We start from the raw sequence: 19,575 nt of genomic DNA on the forward strand, positions 1-19,575 counted from the left end.
TCTCCTGCAATGCACCTACGCCTCACAGCCTCTGAGCCCTGATGCCCACCAAAAACAAGACCAGGAGGTTGCCATGATAAGGTTGGAGAAAAGGAACTTGGGATCTGGCCTGTGGTAATAGTTACTATTACAGGCTCCTGAGCAGTGGTCATTGTTATTGAGAAGGATGGAGATAATTTTCTGCCATTTCATTTCGCCTCAGCCAAACACGGTCATTTTCCTTTTTAGAGCTTTTTTTGTTAAACTAAATAAATTATTGAGTGTAGACCCCCTACGCATACTGATTTATCTGCAACCCTTTGTTGTAGATAAGGCCTTTGTTTCCGCCACCAATGCTTCTGTCGCTACAGTAATGACAAAACACCCAGGATATTCTTTTCCATAAGTTATTTGTATCTATATTGTCCTACAGATCTTAAGAATAGTCTCTCCCTCAAGTGCCTTTGGCCAGCTGCATCCTTTTTTTTTTAATGATTCTTGCTTTCTTTGCAAGATGACAATTTTACATGGCTTGGAGCAACAGTTGCAGGGGACATACAACGCACTCCTAAGACTTTAAGGCAGCAGAAATGGCATAACTGACCAGGGTTTAAAGTTGTACCTGTACTGATTGTATGGAGTTCCCTTTTGTATAAAAACTCCTCATGTCCCATGGCTGCTGGGCTCCTGGGTTAGCTGAGCCAAGCCCACAAGCCTCCGCCACCCTCACTTACCAAAACGCCAGCAATGTGTCCAAACCCAAGAGGCCTCGGTCTCACATTACGCTCCAGGATTAACGCTCCTACTGGGCAGCATAGCAGGACCCGTATCCCAGAGCACAGAAAGGACCCATCCACCCAGCTTTCAGTGTCTCACATTACGCTCCAGGATTAACGCTCCTACTGGGCAGCATAGCAGGACCCGTATCCCAGAGCATGGAAAGGACCCATGCACCCAGCTTTCAGTGCATGGCCCGACGCACATGCGGGGACCATCACGTTTTGTGCATCGAGGCACTGAGCGCAAGCTCCCAGCGCCCACTGCCTGCCTCCCATCACCAGTATCCCCAAGATTATCCCCGGGGTATCAGTGACCTAAATACACTGTTTTGGACTTGAAAGTTGCTTTTGTTTTTAATGTTGCTGAATCTCTAAAACCAGCACATGTAACAAACTGCCTGTTTCCAAGCAGCTGTTGTGTAACTTTGCTCCCCACCCCCAGAGATGTTGCCTGCCATTCGTTTAATGGGTTCAGTTTCACTGGGAAGTGCCTGGGGGAACCTCTTAGCTCCCTAATTAGCAACAGAAGGGGCCAGTCCTTGCTGGAGGTAGCAGTGAAACATTTGTGAGGTCTCCTGAGAATAAGGGAGGCAGAGAAGGGGCCATTTCCAGCTGGGAAAACACTAACTTTTATTCAGCGTACAGTGCACAGCAGAGGACTAAAGAGAAGGTGTGGGGGGAAGGTACTTGCAGAAATGATGATGGGCTTTCTAGACAAGAAAGAAGCATTTGTGAAGGGGGAGGAGGGGATAGGAGAAATTGTCCCTGGCCCTCCCAAGTTGTTCATTGCTCCTGCAATCTGAGTTTTATGTAAGATACCATGGAACAGCACAGAGGCCTCATGGGCTGCCTGCCAATGGAGGCAGGAGCAAGGTGTTGCTGCGATCTGCTCTCAGACGTTTGAGCTAGCTCTTGTTAATAAGATTCAGGTATTAACAGCTTGGAAGCGCTTAGGAGCTCAGTGTTTCCTCCAGGGACGTGATCACTGAGGCTGAGCACAGAGCGTCCCATTCAGGGCTGGCATAGATTTTGGTGCAAAACAAATCTCCCGCCAACCAGCTGAATGTCCTGAGACCTCACTGGGAAGGTGAGAGCTTTGCCCGTCCATTGCGGGTAGGGTGGTGTGCTTGGGGCTATTCCTTAATGCCCAGGATACAGCCACACGTGGTAAACTCTCCAATTTTTCCCATGTGATCCCATTTCTGGGCAGTGCTTTTTTCATACAATACCTATTGAGAAGAGTTACATGCGCATGGACAGTCCCAGCTTGGATCTGTTGGACCGTGGGGACCATTTCCCTTCAGAAATCAGGCAGGGAAATACAGCATTCAGTATCTTCGGCCTGTGGGAGCAAAGGTCCAGTGAAGCAAATGAAAGCCTCGTTCGTTAGCCTTAAGGACTTTACTTAAAAGCAAAGAAAGAAGGTAAAGTTCAAAGACAGAGTGATACCATGGGGCGAGCAGGGTTGCAGGAGCCTGGAGGAGAACAGGGGAGATCTGAAGCTTCCAGATATTGCCCTACCCTGCAACATCACCAGCAAGCAGCTCTTTGGTAGCGGCCACTGACCAAACAAAAAAGAGCGCGCTGGTCCCTGGTGTAAGTCAGGAGACCATATTCATAAAGTTCCCCTGTTATTGAGCACCATTTACTCTCTAGTAATCATCTTGAAACAATGAACTTGATTTTGTGCATACGAAAGGCAAATTATGCGACAAAGTCTTCATGCTGTAAAATGAAGGGCAGAGCGTTACAGCCGGGGCCATAAATCCCAGCAAGGGGCTTGCAATGGCTCTAAAGATCAGAATAATAATTTCCAAGTTGCCACAGCATCTCAAGCTATAAAAGAGCTGTGTTCAAAGCTTCTGCGCTCCACTCTTACCTCTGTTCACTAGCTCATTTCATAACCAGAAGTCACCAGCTTTCCTCTCCATGTCTCAGGTTTCATTATTAATGGTATTGATGAGGCTTGGGTTATGATTACATGCAATGGGCAATGAGAAAAACCAGAAAGTCCAAAATAGAAAAAAAGCCCAAATAGAAAAAGAAAAAAAAAAAAGTGATATTACATGTACTGCAAGCTCCTCTTTCCCACTAGAGGGCACCCAGTATTTGCAAAACTGCTGCTCGGCCTTTGGGTGCTTTCTCCAGCAGCACCCTACGCCAGCGCTAGCAAATAGGCCTGGCAGAGCAGGCAGGTTATGTTGTGTGTGGCTCCTCCTGCTTGTATCCAGCTGCTAAACCAGCTGAAAAAATACATTACGGTAACATTTCCATGTGCACATTTCCTATCATTGCTGCAGGGGTGATCCTGCAGATCAGTGACGAGCAATAGAAAAACATAGGAAACAAGCTCTCCGTTAGTATGTGATTTGTGCGATGAAAATGTATGAAATCCCTTTATAAAATGATGCCAGTCCTAAAGGGACTGTGGGATGGCTGCAATTGGAAGCTTAGACAGAAATGCAATAATGATATACAGCATATCAAATATTATTATTTCTGCGGGTTTTCCCCCATGCCAGAATAGCAGCTGAACCAGCAAAATCACAGCACTGGGACAGAAGCAGAAAACTTTTTAATGGTGCTCCGAGGAGGCTTTTTAAAAACGGGTGTGCTAAGACATCTGTCATTAAGGATAAGGGATCCTGCCCCAGTGCAGGGAGATGCTCTGAGATACCTTTGCAGTCCTTTCCTGTGGGGTACTGGTTGACAGCCGGCTGAATATGAGCCAGCAGTGTGCCCAGGTGGCCAAGAAGCCCAATGGCATCCTGGCCTGTATCAGGAATGGTGTGGCCAGCAGGAGCAGGGCAGTGATCGTGCCCCTGTACTCGGTGCTGGTGAGGCCCCACCTCGAATGCTGTGTTCAGTTTTGGGCCCCTCACTCCAAGAAAAGAGGAGGCTGAGGGGAGCCCTTATCGCCCCCTACAACTGCCTGAAAGGAGGGCGTAGCCGCCCGGGGGTCGGCCTCTTCTCCCTGGGAACAGGCGATGGGACGAGAAGGAATGGTTTGAAGTTGCACCAGGGCAGGTTTAGGCTAGACCTTAGGAAAAATTTCTTCACCGAAAGGGTTGTCAGGCTCTGGAATGGGCTGCCCAGGGAGGTGGTCGAGTCCCCATCCCTGGGATTTAAAAGAAGGGTAGTTGAGGTGCTTAGGGACAGGGTTTAGTGGTGGGATGGCAGGGTTAGGTTAAAGGTTGGACTTGATGATCTTAGAGGTTTTTTCCAACCAAAGTGATTCTATGATTCCTGTTTCTGCCTACGGGACGTGCATCAAAATCTCGTAGGCAGCCTTCTTGACTCCAGCAGGAAGTTTCTACCTGGAATTTTGCATTTTGGCCACTAGAGGTTGCAAGAGAGAAGGGGAAAACCCTGTTTTCCAGGGACAAGCCGCTGCAGCATCCCAGGACAGGGGCTTTCCTCCGGGACCCTTTGATCTCAGCCCACCAGCACTCACACCAAACTCCTGCACGCACCCTGCATTTCAGTAGGCGCGGTCTTGGCATCTCAGCTGTTTCAGATTTATCAGAGGGGGTTTGTTGCCTTTTAGCCCCAGGGTATTAATGGCCTTGGTGTGTCCCCTTGTATCTTAAGCGAAAGCAGTTCTGATTCTCCCAAATCTTTTAGACAGAGAGCAACAACTTGTAACTTTTCTCTGCAGCTTTAACTAGGTCTGCTGGCTCTTCCCACATTCCTGGCATAGATAATTTCACTCTCAAATATTTAAGCCAGACCTTCCTCCACCATCTTCTGTTGTTTTTCAAAGTGCTAGGTAAGAAATAGAAATTCCCAAGGTCTCTTTTGTCTCCTGGAGACATCACTGCCTGTTGTACCTCAACCTGGACACCTTATGGGGTCCTCAGCTACTTTCCACATGGGTTGTAATTCTTTGCTATTGTTGCTAATAGTCTTCTGACTATAGTCCTCTCTGCAGTCAGGGATACCATTTTCCAAAAGGCCTCCAGAGACCTGATTTTGCTTTGGAAATAGTACTTTAATGCTAAGTAATGCCAGATGGACATAACCATAAATAGCTATTGTGTAGCAATGCATTGAACTTCGACCACATGAAGGATTTACAAGCTTTTCTTCCTGATGGGTCTTTCTGATGGCACAGTGGCTACATATGAATTCACCACAGATCTCACTGGTGATGGTACTTCACTTTGAGCATTGCATGGAGACAGGAATCGTTTCCTCTGGCACTAAAACGTAGCTATTTCTGGAGTGAAGCATAGCAAGGACACTGTGCAACAGTTTAGGAAGAAGAAGCCTTTATCCAGTAAGATTTTACCAACCATGAGGGAAACAAAATCTAGTTCTGAGCTAAAGCAAAGCATTGCTTTCTGCAGAAAATGAAAAAATTAAGCTTTCCATTTTGTTTTGGCTGCTGCAAATCACAGGTGCACGTGGAATAGAGCCACGTCCTACAGAGGAAGGGACACCTGGAAGTCAGCTCGTCCCACCTGCTCAGAGCAGGTCGAGGTAGGCCATGTTGCTCAGTGCTTTGTTCCTGCCAAATTTTGAATGCCTCCAAGGATGGACACCCCACATCCTCTCTGGGCCCCTGTCCCAGTGTCTGAATACCTCCATGGTGAATGTTTCTCCTAATATCTAACCACAATTTCCCTTGTTGCAGTTTGCATCCATTGCCTTTTATCCCTCAACTGTTGCTGTATAGATAGCTGTAGACAGCAATAAGACACCCCCCTCTCCCCCTTTCCTTCTCTTCCCAGGCTGAACAAGCCCAGGTCTCTCTGTCTCTCCTTGTATGCCGTGTGCTCCAGCCCCCTGGCAGCTTGGTGGCCCTAAACTACCAAGGGTGGGTTCACTGCAATCTTTCCTCTACCAGAAAGGCTGGAACTGGGCATAACACTCCAGATATGGTCTCACAAATGCTGAAGAGAGCAAAGGATCACTTCACTCAGCCTGCTGGCTAACATGCTAGCTCGTTGACTCAGGCTCAGCTGAGGACCTCAGGCCAGTCTCCACAGAGCTGCTTTCTATGCATCTGGCACCCAGCCTGTGCTGGTGCACAGGGCTATCCCTCTCCATGCAGGACTTCATATTGGCCTCTGCTGAATTTAATTTGCAACTGCACACTTAAGCAATAGGTGGCACTAATGGATGATGTAGCCTGCATTGTCACCGGGAAAGCGTCATTGCCCAGGAGAAAGCCAGCAGAGACAACACCTGGGTTGCTTTCCTCAGAGCAGCGTCCAGCCAAGGAGGAGCAGACATGTGGCAGGAGATCCTTCCAAACGCCTGGTGAGATCCCGTCGGTGTGGGGAGGAGGGACCCTGAATGGGGTTTCCTGGGGCTGGGGCAGGAGAAGGCCCCTACGGGGTCACCAGGCCATTGGAGGGTGGGAGCATGTGGCTGAGTTCTGCTGAATGTGAGCGAGGAGGAGGTTTTATTAGACTGAGCCTTGTTTTGTGTCGCTCAGAGAGCTGCTTCTGGGACACGCTTGCTTTTTTAGCAGTACCGAGTTTGTGCTATTGCCATGATAACTCGTTTCATGCCTCTGACTCACTAAACTCTGGGATGTAAGTGCAGGGGGATATTATTACCTGTTGCATAAGCTGCTCAGCCTCCAGGGAGGTGGAAGCTGACACTGTTTACTCTTAGAAGCCCTGTTCTTCCTTGTCTGGGAGCGGTTTGAGGACATACCTCCTTAAAAATCACACATAGGCTCAGAGATCATTACCAAATTGCCTTGGGGATTGCTGGGGTTTCCAGTACAGGCACCGGGTTCTGCATCACAGGAAGCAGTAGGAAACAATACCAGGTAAAAAGAAACAGCCAGGTGACTTGGGTTTTCATGGAATTTCATGTCCTTTTTTTTGTGTGTGTGTCTCAAGGTATTGTAATTATGACACCAAATGGCTCCCTAATCTAGCTGCCTTCCAGACGGCAGAGTAACAAGACTTTCTCAGGTCATTTCTAATTTTGCTAGATTTTAGGCTGTGCTTTTCTTGCAAGAGAATCTACCAGGCTGAAAGAGAACCAAGGAGGATGTTTGCTTTTTCTTGCAGGCAGTAAGACCTAAAAGCCTTGGTATCCAGTCAGGAGTAGTTAGAAGTAGCAAAGGTATAGCAGCCCATTGAAATCTGAACGGGGAGAAGTCCCACAAGCTTCTCCTCATGCCAGCCCTGCAGCACGATAAGTACCATGTGGCTGGCAGCAGAATAATCCTTGAGTTCAAAAGTCCCCTTCCAAGGCTGTGCCCTAATCACTGCACAGCAACTAAAATAAACTATTTTCTTGGCTGAAGTAGCAGAGCCGCTTGTAGGATGAAACCCTGCAAGGACACCTACCCAGTTGTTTAGCACCTTTTATCTAAATTGTGCTGAAGGAGGGAACATTGTGGCAACAAGCTATCTAGCTAAAACACAGCCCAGAAACACTGGCTCTGTGCAGGGGCAGTGTTCTGAGCTCTCTCTTTCTGTCCCATCCAAAAAGTAGGAAAAATAATGGCAGATGTTGCCGGGTGGCTGAACAGCTTGTGATCCCATGGCTGGGCAGTAAATGATGCTGGCAGGTGGCATTCAGGCTGGTACCATTCATACATTATCAGACTATAAGGATCTTCTTTTTTTTTTTTCCCCTTTTGTAGGGAGAGCATCTTGTCCCGGATCAGGTGAGTGAAATAGCTGCCCTGTGCTGAGACCTCCACTTCTTATTAGCACCCTGGTTGGGGCACAGCATAGTCCCTTCCCCACCCTGTATGACAACAACAAAATCTTCATTCACAGTCCCCTTGCAGCTCCCTGCAATAGCCCTGGACACCTCTACTAATCCCCAAGGGAAGCTGGAGAGCTTCAGGCACAGGTCAGAGGGACAAGAAGGTACACTACATTTAGGACTGATTGCTCAAGCATTTGAACAGTTTTGAAACATGCTGCATATCTGTTAAAAGCAACGCTGGAGACTTAGCTGCCACACCTCAAGAAAGCCTGAAACCTTTCTGTCTAGAACAGAAACTGGGGCACCAGCCAGACAAGCTGAGACCTTTACCCATGGAAAGCTATTGTGGAGGGCCAGTATTGCCCTAAAAGATGATTGAATCTGTAGGGGAGTTATGGATAAAGCACTGCCAAAAGAGGCACATCCAGCTCTCTCCAGCAGCTGAAGACCCTTGTCACTGCTCCTGCTCCTCAGCCCATTCTGTCTGTGCAGTTTTTATTCCCAGAGGAGTTCTGCTGCTACTATCCCATTCACTTCAGTAGCTGCCTTAAAATAGACTGGCCCATATCCTATTGACCCTTGTCCCCCAGGGCATCCTGGTTCACAAGGAGAGGGACAAGGAAGCCTTGTGATCAGCAAGTCCTGATCAGTAAGGACTTGAGGTCTGTAAGAAGCACTGGTAGATGTAAACCTGTCCCAAATCTTGCCTGTGATCTTCAAAAATAACAGAAAACCCCAGCCCCTGCTGACTCCATGGGTTCTGTAGGCATTTGTTACTGCTCAGTCCCAACCGATGTGAAAACAAGCCTCAGCATAGTCCCCTTTACCCTTGACACATCTCTTGTTGAACACAAACTATTTTATGCCTCCCCAGGTGCTTTGAATATTCTCAGAAGAATGCAGTCCTGGTCCCTGCGGCCGCCCTGGGTGTTGGAGGGATGCTGGTTTACTGGCTGACATCTAGACAAAAGATCAAGACTATTGAAATGGGCGATGGATGGTGGGGCTCAGGTGAAAGACCCCTAAAAGGGCAAGAAGATGAAAGTATCCGTCCTTTCAAGATTGAGACGTCTGACGAAGAAATCGAGGTACCGGTGGCTGGGATGTAGGGAGGGGCAGAAAACTGCAAGGTGGAGCCAGTCTGTCACCAACGTTACTGCTTTGAGGTGATGTCTTGGGGGTGGCAGCAGTGCACTTGTATACACTGGTGCAGCTACCTGGTGCAGTGGGTCTGCAGATGGTGGAGCTGGGTGGGAGGGCATCAGGACAGCAGTTGCGCTGGTGGGACAGGACTGAGGGGCTTCCACAGAGGCAAGGGCTGGAAGGGTGAAGAGGGACAGGGTCTTGACTGAGTCACAGCACTTCTGTCCCTACATGCCTGTCCCTAATTATCTGGCGAACTAGCAGCCACCAGCTCAGGCTGAGCTTCTTATTCTTCCAGTTGGTAGTGCCAGCAAGCTCCTAGTGCCAAAAACCCTAAAGCAAGTTAGCAACAAGGCAAGAGTAGGACCTGGTACTCCTGGGTGCCCTAGGGTAACCTGTAGAAAAATATATTCCCCATATAAAGTATTCAGGAGGTCATGCAGAATATGCCACTGCTTCAGGAGGGCTTGTGGTGTCCCAGATAGCAATACAAAAGCCAGCAGAGCCAGGAGAGCCCGTCCATGCCTGCTCTGGCGTAGGGCATGCGTGGGCAGCTGGCCAGCCTCGCAAGAAGGGCTCCCTTCTGCAGGACCTGCACCGCCGCCTGGAGCAGGCCCGCTATGCACCGCCACTGGAAGGGGCTGCCTTCCACTACGGCTTCAACTCCAGCTACTTGAAGAAGGTGGTGGCCTACTGGAGGAACCAGTTCGACTGGCGCAAGCAAGTGGAAGTCCTGAACAAATACCCCCATTTCCAAACCACCATTGAAGGTGAGGGGGTCTCTGTGGCTTGAGCAGGTCTCGTTCTGAAATGCACAGAGAGAAGGGGGGGATTTAAGAGGTTACAATATTTAAGGCAACAATATGCATAACAGCTTAGTGATATGAGTGAAATATCACTAGTGGAGGCAATAAGATTAGGTCTGCTTCAAGATGGGCTTCATCTGGCTCTGAACCTGTGCTAACTGATGAGGAGGTTTTTTCTGCTATTGCCTTGAAGCCACCTTTGAAAATTACAAAATTTGCCCAGACTCTGGGGCTAGAATTTCTACCACCACCACCCAGTTTAGCCAGGTGAGGTTAGCCAGACTTTAGGTAAGTGATCTGCAGGTTAAACTTCTATCTTGCACTTACTTTTTCATGTTTCTCTCTTTATTACTCCCTTATTTTATAATTTTGTCGTGTTTTTGCATGTGTCTACCTGCATTGCGCTATTCATTTAAGTGAAGCTCTACTTATATACTGTGAGACCAGTTGCTCAGGAGGTACATGCTCAATCTCCTATGAGCCCAATATCCAGAGCTGGGATCGATACCGCTGTCTGTATGTAAAAGATGAGACAGGGGTACAATACGAGGCATCCCCTTTCAGCTAGGCATCTTCTTGCAATGGGTTGATTGTGTAACTGCTGCTACAAATGCTAATAACAGTTTTGCCACCCTCCTTCTTCAGAGTCCAGAGCAGAAACTGTGATGGAACCAGAGCTCTAATTTCTCTGTCTTGGATGTGTGGCAGGGATCGATATCCATTTTATCCATGTGAAGCCCTCCTACGTCCCTCATGGTCGAGCTGTTCAGCCTCTGCTGATGGTCCACGGCTGGCCCGGCTCCTTCTACGAGTTCTACAAGATCATCCCTCTGCTCACGGAGCCAGCTGGCCACAGCCTAAATGAGGGTGATGTGGTGTTTGAGGTCATCTGCCCATCCATTCCAGGCTATGGCTTTTCAGAGGCACCGCACCAGAAAGGTAAGTGACGAAAAGGCTCTGTTGGAATCACAAGGTTTTGGGAGTAACACCTCAGCCATCTCCAGGCCCCCTGCTCACTGCATTTTGTGAATGCAGATGCTTGGCTCTGCACTAACACCCACGTGACTGATGCTCTGGGGCTGGCTATGGAGATCTGGAAGCTGGAAGCCAGGTCTGCTTTCCACTTCCTCTGCTTTCCACTTCCTCCACTTTCCACTGAATTTCTATCCTCTTGTTTCTATCATTTTTATCATCATTCTGTCATCACCTTATTGCTACAAGTGAGGCAGAGCAGCAATGCACGCTATGCCTTCACACAGCAGTGTACTCATGTCTCTGTCAGGGTACGACCTTTGGCCAAGGCCAAAAGACAAACAGGGCAAACAGGTCTCCTGTGTTTCTCTTTACCTACAGGCTTTGACACCATAGCAACTGCTCGGATATTTCATAAGCTGATGAACAGATTGGGCTTCAAGGAATACTACCTACAGGGAGGAGACTGGGGATCTCGTATTACCACAAACATGGCTCAGATGCTGCCACAGTGAGTAGCAAAGAGAATCAGTGCAGAAAAGCTGCCTCCAGTTCTTATCCTACCTTCTGGTTCCATGGTCCTGGTCCTGCCTTCTGTCTGCCCTGCCTCTCGTCCCTTTCCGCTTTGTTTCCTCCAGGGACATCCACACTCCTGTGAGTTCAGTTGTATTCATGTGCTTTGCGGGGATATTGACACAGTTCTCATGCTTTCTAATTTCAGCACTGTTTGGCTTCTCTTTCACTAGCTGTGGAAGTAAACTCTGCTGCATTTTGATTTGAGACCTCAAGGAGACAGATCGTCCTTCTAAATCAGGAAGGAGATAAATTTAAAATCAGCAGGGAGCAGACAAACAGTACCACAAAGTATAGGAGTTCCCTAGCTAAAATGCAGAGTTGGGACTGATGGGAAAAGAAACACAATACCTTCCTTAGAAGATGGCATCACAGCTCATTGGTTAGCATTTAATGAAAAGCAGGCACCACAGCCACGCTTAGGTCAGAGAACAGATAAAGTGAGAAAGCTCCTGAAGCAGTCAGATTGCAGGCTGAGCAGCTTGCTGTTCCCGATTGCAGTTGTGCTTCACAGCACCCAGAGCACTGTGGCCACATGTGATCTGCTCAAGCTTTTCAGAAAATACCCAACACAGCCTGTTCCCTACAGCACAGAACAACACAAAAGCATCAGCCAGAGCTACCAGCATGGATATGCCACATCCAGAAACTGAGTACCTGAAGCTAACATCATACCAGTGGCACGGCCAGATGGAGATGGCACCAGCTGTACCATTTCTATCTCCCATAATTTATTTTTTTTTAATCATGATGAACCTTTTTATGTATTTGGCACAGTGAAATGCTTCTATCACAGCTCCAGGCAGACTTATTTTCTAGAAAGTTTGGAGACAAAAAAATCACTTGATTTAACCTTCTATTCATTAACTTAATTTTAGATCTGTGAAAGGGCTTCATCTGAATTTCATCTTCGTCGGCAGACAAGGTTTGAGAGGGATGATTTCTGTGATGCTTGGGGCTTATGTGCCATGGCTCGTTGGCCTCACTAGGGAAGATGTTCAACGTATGTACCCTTTCATCCAGAAGAATATATACGAACTTCTGCGAGAGTCTGGATATTTACACATCCAAGCCACCAAACCAGACACTGCAGGTAATGAACCTTCTCTATATTGCTATGAACATTGTATACTAACTGCTTATGGTATATAAAAACTTATCGTTGAAAAAAGGCCAACCATGTCTGAGAAGCACTGAGTTCTGGTGACTGAATGCAAGGCATGGGAACAAGGACTGTGTAAAAGGAAGTTAAAAGGAACAGCTTAAAAAAAGATGGAGACTACAAATATCACTTTTCAAGGTCTTTTAAAATGGCATCTCACTTCTCTTGGGGAAAGAACCCCTTCGCAAAAAGCCTCTCAAAGTAAAGCACAGAGTCCTAAAATTGAAGCTTCTAGAAATAAGTGTGGGTGAAAACAAGAAAAATATCATAAGCAAGTGCAATGTGAAACTTGCAGAAAGGTAGACACAGCTCTAACACCTGAAAAGCCAGAAGCCTGACAGAGTGGGGCCAGTAGATAAGGAGTCTGGAGAAAGGGACGGCCATCTCAGAAGAGTTAAATGAACTATTTGCATCAGTCCCCACTAGCAGGGGTTATGGGGTATTCCTTTACTGAAATAATCCCTCATCAGGGAAGACAGCGGAGCTGTCTCAGGCTGGTGTCAGATGTGAAGACCGTAGAATGAATAGCACCCCATCCTGGCAATCCACTGAGAAAAAAGAAACTCAAACTGAAATGTCAGCTAATGTCTAGCCTGTTGCTTGAACTGATGATAATACCAAAGAAATAATAGGAGACAAATGAGATACCAGGTTGGGCAGTTTGGGGGGTTTATTTAAGAGCCAAACAGTGAAGGTAGCCCCAGAAAAATGAACACCTGTATGACTAGTCTCTGATCAGAAAACTAGCAGAACTATTTTAATGAGGAGAATTGATTTACAGGTAATAATATTACAGGGAAATCAAGCTTCAAAAATCAGAGCTCTGGCAGAATAAAAGAGCTGTGGATCCGGTAACGGAACATACTTCATTTCCAAAAAAGTTTTGTTGGGGTTCCTCCCCCAATGTTCTTATTGAAATTAAACTGCCTTAAGAAAAGGATTAAATTCACAGATTAATAACTAGTTAACATGAGAATCCAAGCACAGGAATAAGTAAACAAGTTCCAGGGGAGGGAGAGTATCACAAAAATCTGTGCTGGCACCTGTACATTTCAACAGGATCCTAATTTCTCTACAGATAAAGGTTAATGGTTACGTGAAAATTTGACAGCTATCCAGGGTTTGGTTTAATCTAAAGATAACTCCAGAGAGTTGCAAAAACATTTAAGTGGCTGGGTGATTAAACTGGCCCAAACCCCCTGACGTCAACAAAGTGCAAAGCAATTTAAGTAGAGGAAGAAAATCACAATGGGCTCTAGTCTGGCTGTCGCCATATGAGAGAATCCATGAGTCATGGATAGCGCTTTGAAATGTCAGCCGGCTCAGAGTTTAAGAGAATCTTACAAACTCTTACAGAAAGCAGAAAGAGACTAAGACAAAACACTAAATCCATGATATTCAGAATCTGGTGCACCCCTGTTCACCCTGTTTCATAAATACATTTTAGAATCAGAATAATACAGGAAGGGGAGAAAAGAAAGACTGAAGTGACCAAGCAGCTTCCATACAAGCACTATACATAGTCCAGGACTCTTCAACCTGGAAAAAGAAGAGCAGGGATTTTGTATCATGCCAAAATTATGAAATGTAGAAAATGAAGAGGGGAAAAAATTGCATTCCCTACTCAGTCTCAATCAATATCAATTATTGGTTTAGTTCTCATTAGGCAGATTTAAAGCAAACCTAAAGTATTTTCACTCACCACAAGTTGTGGTAGCTAAGATATGGTACAGGTTGAATGACAAGCAAGCTACAACCAAGATTGTATTTCTGAGCATCTAATCCATGGACATAGAATACAGTGGTTCAGAGCCAGTCTTCAGCCCAGAAAATACTCATCTCCAGACAGGTCATGTGTTAGCTGGCACATTTTAGCCTACCCTAACATTGCTGGTCAAAGCATTTACATGACTTTGATCTGTAGCAAATCACTCCAGGCCCGCCAGTGCAGGGAAACTGCTGTGCCAAAGCACAAACTTATTTTGTGTTAGCTATGTCCACTATTAAATTGAGATCATGTTGTGCATCATCTTCTACAAAGTCACCCAGTACTAAAGTCACACTAAAATACACTTGAGAGTAGGCAATACCAAGTGTACCGTAAAACTACAGCAGTTTTCCCAGGGCAAGCCTCTATCACTGCTGAAGTGATCCCTATCCCTGTTTTACAGGGAAGAACACAAATATAACATGCTGTGTACCTGCTGGGTTTATAATGCTTGTTAGCATTCCCCAAAGGCAGGAACAGGTAACAGATACACAACACAGCGCTGTTTAAATTAGGTAAAAAGTGATGAACAGCACTCCAGGTCTCAGTTATCCATCCTAAGCAGCACAGTGCTCCCAAATAGTTTATCTGAAATTTCTTTTCAGAGTGTAATCCCTTTACATCTGAATTTGCTCCTTCTGACACACGTTACCAAGAAGCCAACAGGACTTCCTTAGCCCCTAGCTTCTTTTATATAGGAATTACCCCAGTTTGTAGCGCTGTCAGTTACAGCTGGAATCCCACTGGGGTGAATTTGTCAAGAATAAAGTACTACCAGGGCTAGTAAAATAGAGACTCTGTACTGAAGTCTCATAGAAAATTCTGAAGAATTCATGAATGTCCAGTTTAACTTCTGCTGAAGTATTGCAACTGCAATAGCTCTCCTGTTCTTCTCCTGAATTAGGCTGTGGACTGACTGACTCCCCTGTGGGGCTTGCTGCATATATTTTGGAGAAATTCTCTACCTGGACAGATAAATCATTTCTGCATAAAGATGATGGAGGCTTGGGAAGGTAAGAAAACAGGTGCTCTACCATGAGAAGACTCATTAAAAAAATGAGTGATGATAACTAACGAGGAGATAGGTAAATGACAAGTAGTTCAATCTTACAGCAGAATGCTTGCAAACTACTCCTTCAGCACCAGGTAGTTTTGCTCTGGGCACACGGGTGCCAATTAATTTGTTGCTTGAAAATGAGTGGAGAACAAGAGGGACAACTCTTCTTCAGGGCACGAGCCCAATATAGCATACTGAGAAACAGCTTCCGATGACACTTCTTCATCTTCTCTCTCAACAGCAAATACTCTCTTGATGAGCTTTTGACCAATGTGATGATTTATTGGGTGACATCCTCCATTGTGTCCTCAATGCGATTCTACAAGGAGAACATCTCCAAGGACCCTAGCCTAACTGCTGATGCCAGGTAATGAAGTGGCAGGTGCAAGACAGATTTGTAAATGAGATTGAGCCATATTTGCCTGCATAAACTTTTATACTACCTACATCAGCAAATTTAGCTACCTCAAAAAAAAAATAATCCAAGTTATTTTCTTTTGATAAATACAGTTAAGGGTCACTTTTCTTTTGAACCTATAACTCACACAAGGTGGCTTGTGGCCGAGAATGCAGAAGACTTATCAAAGTATATTCAGTCTTGCTTGTGTGCAAAATACAGGTCTATATACTTACTCACCAAACAAATGTAATCCGTAGCTCAGTTCAGTAAAAACAAAACAGAAAATTGTGAGCATTTCAAAGAGAAGTTTAAAGTGAATGAGCAAGGATATGGATCTTACTGATGGGTAAACTAAGAACTACAACAGTTAAGCACAAACTTGAGGAAGCAATTTGGAGAGCAGTACTTGAAACCAAGCACCTTCTAACAGCTGCTGGCTGTAAGATGACTATAAGAAAGGCTGACCAGGAAAATGCTGCTGAGCAGAATTCTCCAAGTGATTGATTATACAAACAGAGTCTTTTTCTCTGGAGACTGAACCAGTTTACCTTTCCTCTCAAGAGAGTCATATACTGGTACCACAAATTCTAAAGTAAACATGAGCTACCTCATGTCTGACTTTCACAAAGAGGTGTGGCATCTTGCCATGTCACAAAACTACAAAACAAGGTAAGCTTAAAAATCTGAAACATTTCAAGATTGAACTGTGTGCAAAGTTGGCTCTACTTTACGCATCTTTGGGTATAACATTCTTAAACTCAAGGAGATCCAAGTACAAGTGAAGCTCTTCAAGAGAGTACAGACCACAAAATGGGTTGCTGTAGTGAAACTTCTCCAGCTGACTGGCAGTTACCAGAGTCAGAAGGTTTTTATAGACTTTTCCCAGGACTTCTTTCAAAAATGCAGTTAACTAATGTCTTCTAGGGTTGGAGTATACGTTCCCACAGGGCTTGCAGCTTTTCCTCACGAGCTCGTACATACACCACATGCCTGGGCAAAGAAGGTCTTCAAGAACATCATCACTTACTCTTACATGCCACGGGGAGGGCATTTTGCTGCCTTTGAGGAACCAAAGCTTCTGGCACAAGACATCATGCGCTTTGTCAGAAAGGTGGAACAGCTGTGAAGCGGCAGTTGAGATACATACATAGAATGGAAGCAAGTTGTTCTGCCACCAGCAGAACCTTTACTTTGAGAGACCGAATAAATCCAATGAATTACATATAGAAGCCAGCATTTTATTTTGACAATGATTATAGTAGTAAACTTGTTAATCAAGCTCTAAAACTCTTCACAAGAAAAAAAAAGAAAAGGCATCTTGTCTTCTTTCATTCCCAGCACCATATCATTGCTGCATCATTGTTCAAGTATAACAGAATATGTAAACAGTTTAATGCAGTAACATTGCACTCATTTGGGGAAGAGAGTAAAAAGAAACTGGCCCCTTGTTCCTCAGAACTAAGGCTTCTGTTCAAAAGCTTCTTTAAATACTTGAGTGCTAGCATTCTTAAATATGCTTTACAAGCAGCTTTGGTGGAAGTGTAAAGGGTTTTGATCTCCTGAGCACAAACACTCCTACGTTCAAGTTATATTTCATTCAAGAGACCTGTGATTACATATTCAAGTGGGCAGCTGCACATAAGGCAGCTTTCTTCATTCTAGGAGTTTTCCCCCTAGAGCTAGCTTTAGCAGTTCCTACGCGTTGTAAACAGTTGTTAATGGATAATAAGGCAGAAGCAGCACTCCTAGCATTCTCCAAGCTCAAAAATATCGACTTAATTTCCTCTTAGTTCTATAACCTCATTCCATTCCAAAAGGACAAAGTTAAACATGCACCAAGTGTAGAGGGTTACTTCAACCTTTACCCTTCTTTGAAAGGATTTTTACCACCCCATCATGCAATTTTTGCTAGCAAGAAACTGCAAGCAACCTCACTACCAGTAGGCTCGAGTTTCTCTTCAAGAGGGATAGCGCTATTTGAAGCTATTAAGCTCACTGCATTACAGATACATACCCAGCTGACCAAAGATAACTCCAGCAGATATTTGGTTCCGACACACTGTGTTTCACTCCCTCCCTTCCTTGTCCCATCCTGCACTAGACACCAGGCCAGAAGAAAGGGCTCAAGTTTTGCTTCCAAGTAGTACATTCTGACTTAGAACAGGAATTTGACAGGTAAAGATAGTGCCAAATTTGGTCACACTCCCCTCACCTCTTCTTCACATTTCAGAAACATTTAGAGTCTGAGACTCAGAGGTAAAGGTAAGCAAAAAACTAACTTTTTTGTTGTGGTTTTAAGTGAGAATAAGCTAGCATATTGGGGCAGGAGCCCTAACTTCCTCTGAAGAGGGTTAGAGCAGAAACTGCTTACTTTTAACTGCATAACTAACTGATTGTCAGGGCTGTTGGACTAAAGGGTGGGGGGAGGGAAAAGATGTGCTTCCCTGCCTCCACAGGACTGCTCAACCTCTTTTCGTCACCGGTACAAGACGGCACTAGGTATAAGACCTCCCAATTGCTGAGAAGTCCCACTCTTTGGATTATTAAGTAACTTAAACTGAGTTATGGGGAAGTCTAATTTTATCAAATAGATGGGGAAAACACTTGAGTACTCAAGCCCGATCAGACTGCAGGGAAAGGCCTCATTTTAGAGGAATAGGGTAGGTAAGACTGGTTATGGCCTTTATAGTAAAGGCCAAGTGCATTAATAATCACATGCATTATCTAGAGTCCCAAATAATCAGCTACTGTAGCAATTATTACCAGAGAAACATCTGCATTAAAACTCAGGAGAGAGAAGACTGTGTCCAGTATTTGCCAGTTCAGTTAAGTATGTGGCAGGAAAGTTTTACTCCCAACACTAGTTCACCTCCTGTGCCACAACTCAGGTCCCTAAATAATCACTGTATCTGTGTGCAACTGTGCCTTAAAGGGTATTTGCTTTCAACAACAATTCAGGAGATGAACACAGTCAAGCTACAGGAAGGCAGAAGATGCCCTGGAGAAGAGATCCAGACAGACAAGAATATGCAGTTACATGATAAAGTTATTATCACTTAAAGCAGCACCAAAGGTTATTCAATATTCCATTGAAGTTCTACAGAGCACAAGTCATTCATGAAAGCCTTTGAGCGTCACTGGTGCTTGAAACCAGACGTAGTCCTCCCAAGTAGAAGCCATCGGCTGAGGAGGCGAGGCGCTTATGTTGATGTCTCCATCACACGACAAGTTAACAGTTAGTTTCCTCCCTCGGGTCGGCACTTTATAGTTGAGCTTGGGCCGGAACCAATCAACACCACAATCACGGTGTCCTTGGAGCATAACAACAGTGCCCATGACAGGGAGAGCCTGAAGTTCACTGAAGACATCCGCAACAAAGAGCGAATGAAAGAGCTTGCGAACGCAGGACGCAGTTTTCAGACTCTCCTCAGCACTGCCCTCACAAATACCCTCCAAGTTGAGCTCATAGAGCTCCTTGGGGCTCATGACATTGCCTCCAAGTAGAATAAGAACCCGAGGAACCAGTGTCAAACTAAACATTACTTCCAAGTGCTGGAGCACCCCCTCCAGCAGCATCAGCACCTGCTGGCACTTCTTGCTTGCCAGGTCCATGGAGGGTGGCTTCTTAATCACATCTCCATCCTGGAAAACAAAACAAAACAAGATTAATACATTTCATTATTAGGACATATTAGTCCTAATATGCTCTTCAGAAAGCATGGCCCATCCCATTCCTGAAAGTCAAGGAAGGTTCAAAGGGCTTTATGCTACTTTTAAGAGATACAGGTACCCACGTATAGAATCAGCAGGTCCAAGAGAACACAACAGGCTGCTCTGTAGCTACTCAGTTTGAATCTGAATCACGCTACTGATGAATTCCCACAAGAGTCAGAAGGCTATCTTTAAAAGCTATTGCTCCAAACCCACTTAGCATTATTTTTTTTTCCCTTAGAGCCGTTTGAGTAACAAACAAAACAGCACTTTGAGCAGAAAGCGTGACAAGAGAGAAACAGTAACTTGTTGAGACGTTTAGCCACCTAACCTAAAGCTTTATTTTTATTTTTTTTAATGAAGCTGTGGTAACATTTAAGGATACAGCTACAGCGCTTTACTTTAGAAGCAGCTGACACATTAAAATACGAGTTACCGCGCTAAGAATTAGTTACAGACAGAACTCAAATGCCGCAGCCTCTGCCTGACAGGACGGCACGGCCGCCCCCGGGCCCAGGGATTTTCCCCCCACACACCCCGG

The 19,575-nt window shown here is 45.5% G+C and overlaps 2 protein-coding genes across 2 annotated transcripts in view; one reads left to right on the top strand and one right to left on the bottom strand.

The window, feature by feature from the left end:
- The first annotated feature begins 5,979 nt into the window (after nt 1-5,979).
- On the top strand, nt 5,980-16,449 carry LOC104124117 (epoxide hydrolase 1). The gene is made up of 10 exons (XM_009636426.2): nt 5,980-6,023; nt 7,372-7,395; nt 8,317-8,530; nt 9,175-9,355; nt 10,100-10,330; nt 10,745-10,874; nt 11,815-12,029; nt 14,771-14,879; nt 15,165-15,290; nt 16,248-16,449. Exons 1-10 carry the CDS (start codon nt 5,995-5,997, stop codon nt 16,447-16,449), a joined length of 1,461 nt encoding a protein of 486 aa, XP_009634721.2. The 5' UTR covers nt 5,980-5,994.
- Nucleotides 16,450-16,618: 169 nt separating this feature from the next.
- Nucleotides 16,619-19,575, bottom strand: part of LOC104124103 (MAD2L1 binding protein) — a 5,345-nt gene continuing 2,388 nt past the window's right edge. The window contains exon 2 of the mRNA XM_009636412.2: nt 16,619-18,965. Coding sequence (XP_009634707.1) covers nt 18,435-18,965 — 531 coding nt within the window. The 3' untranslated portion in view covers nt 16,619-18,434. The remainder of the gene's footprint in view (nt 18,966-19,575) is intronic.

This window comes from Egretta garzetta, unplaced genomic scaffold, assembly GCF_000687185.1.
Source record: "Egretta garzetta isolate BGI_Z169 unplaced genomic scaffold, ASM68718v1 scaffold54, whole genome shotgun sequence".
Classification (NCBI taxonomy): Eukaryota; Metazoa; Chordata; class Aves; order Pelecaniformes; family Ardeidae; genus Egretta; species Egretta garzetta.

Coding starts and splice junctions, on each gene's coding strand:
- LOC104124117 (XM_009636426.2), top strand. CDS start 5,995: ATGTGGCAGGAGATCCTTCCAAACGCCTG. Junction 10,875..11,814: donor ATGGCTCAGATGCTGCCACA/GTGAGTAGCAAA, acceptor ACTTAATTTTAG/ATCTGTGAAAGGGCTTCATC. Junction 12,030..14,770: donor CACCAAACCAGACACTGCAG/GTAATGAACCTT, acceptor CTCCTGAATTAG/GCTGTGGACTGACTGACTCC.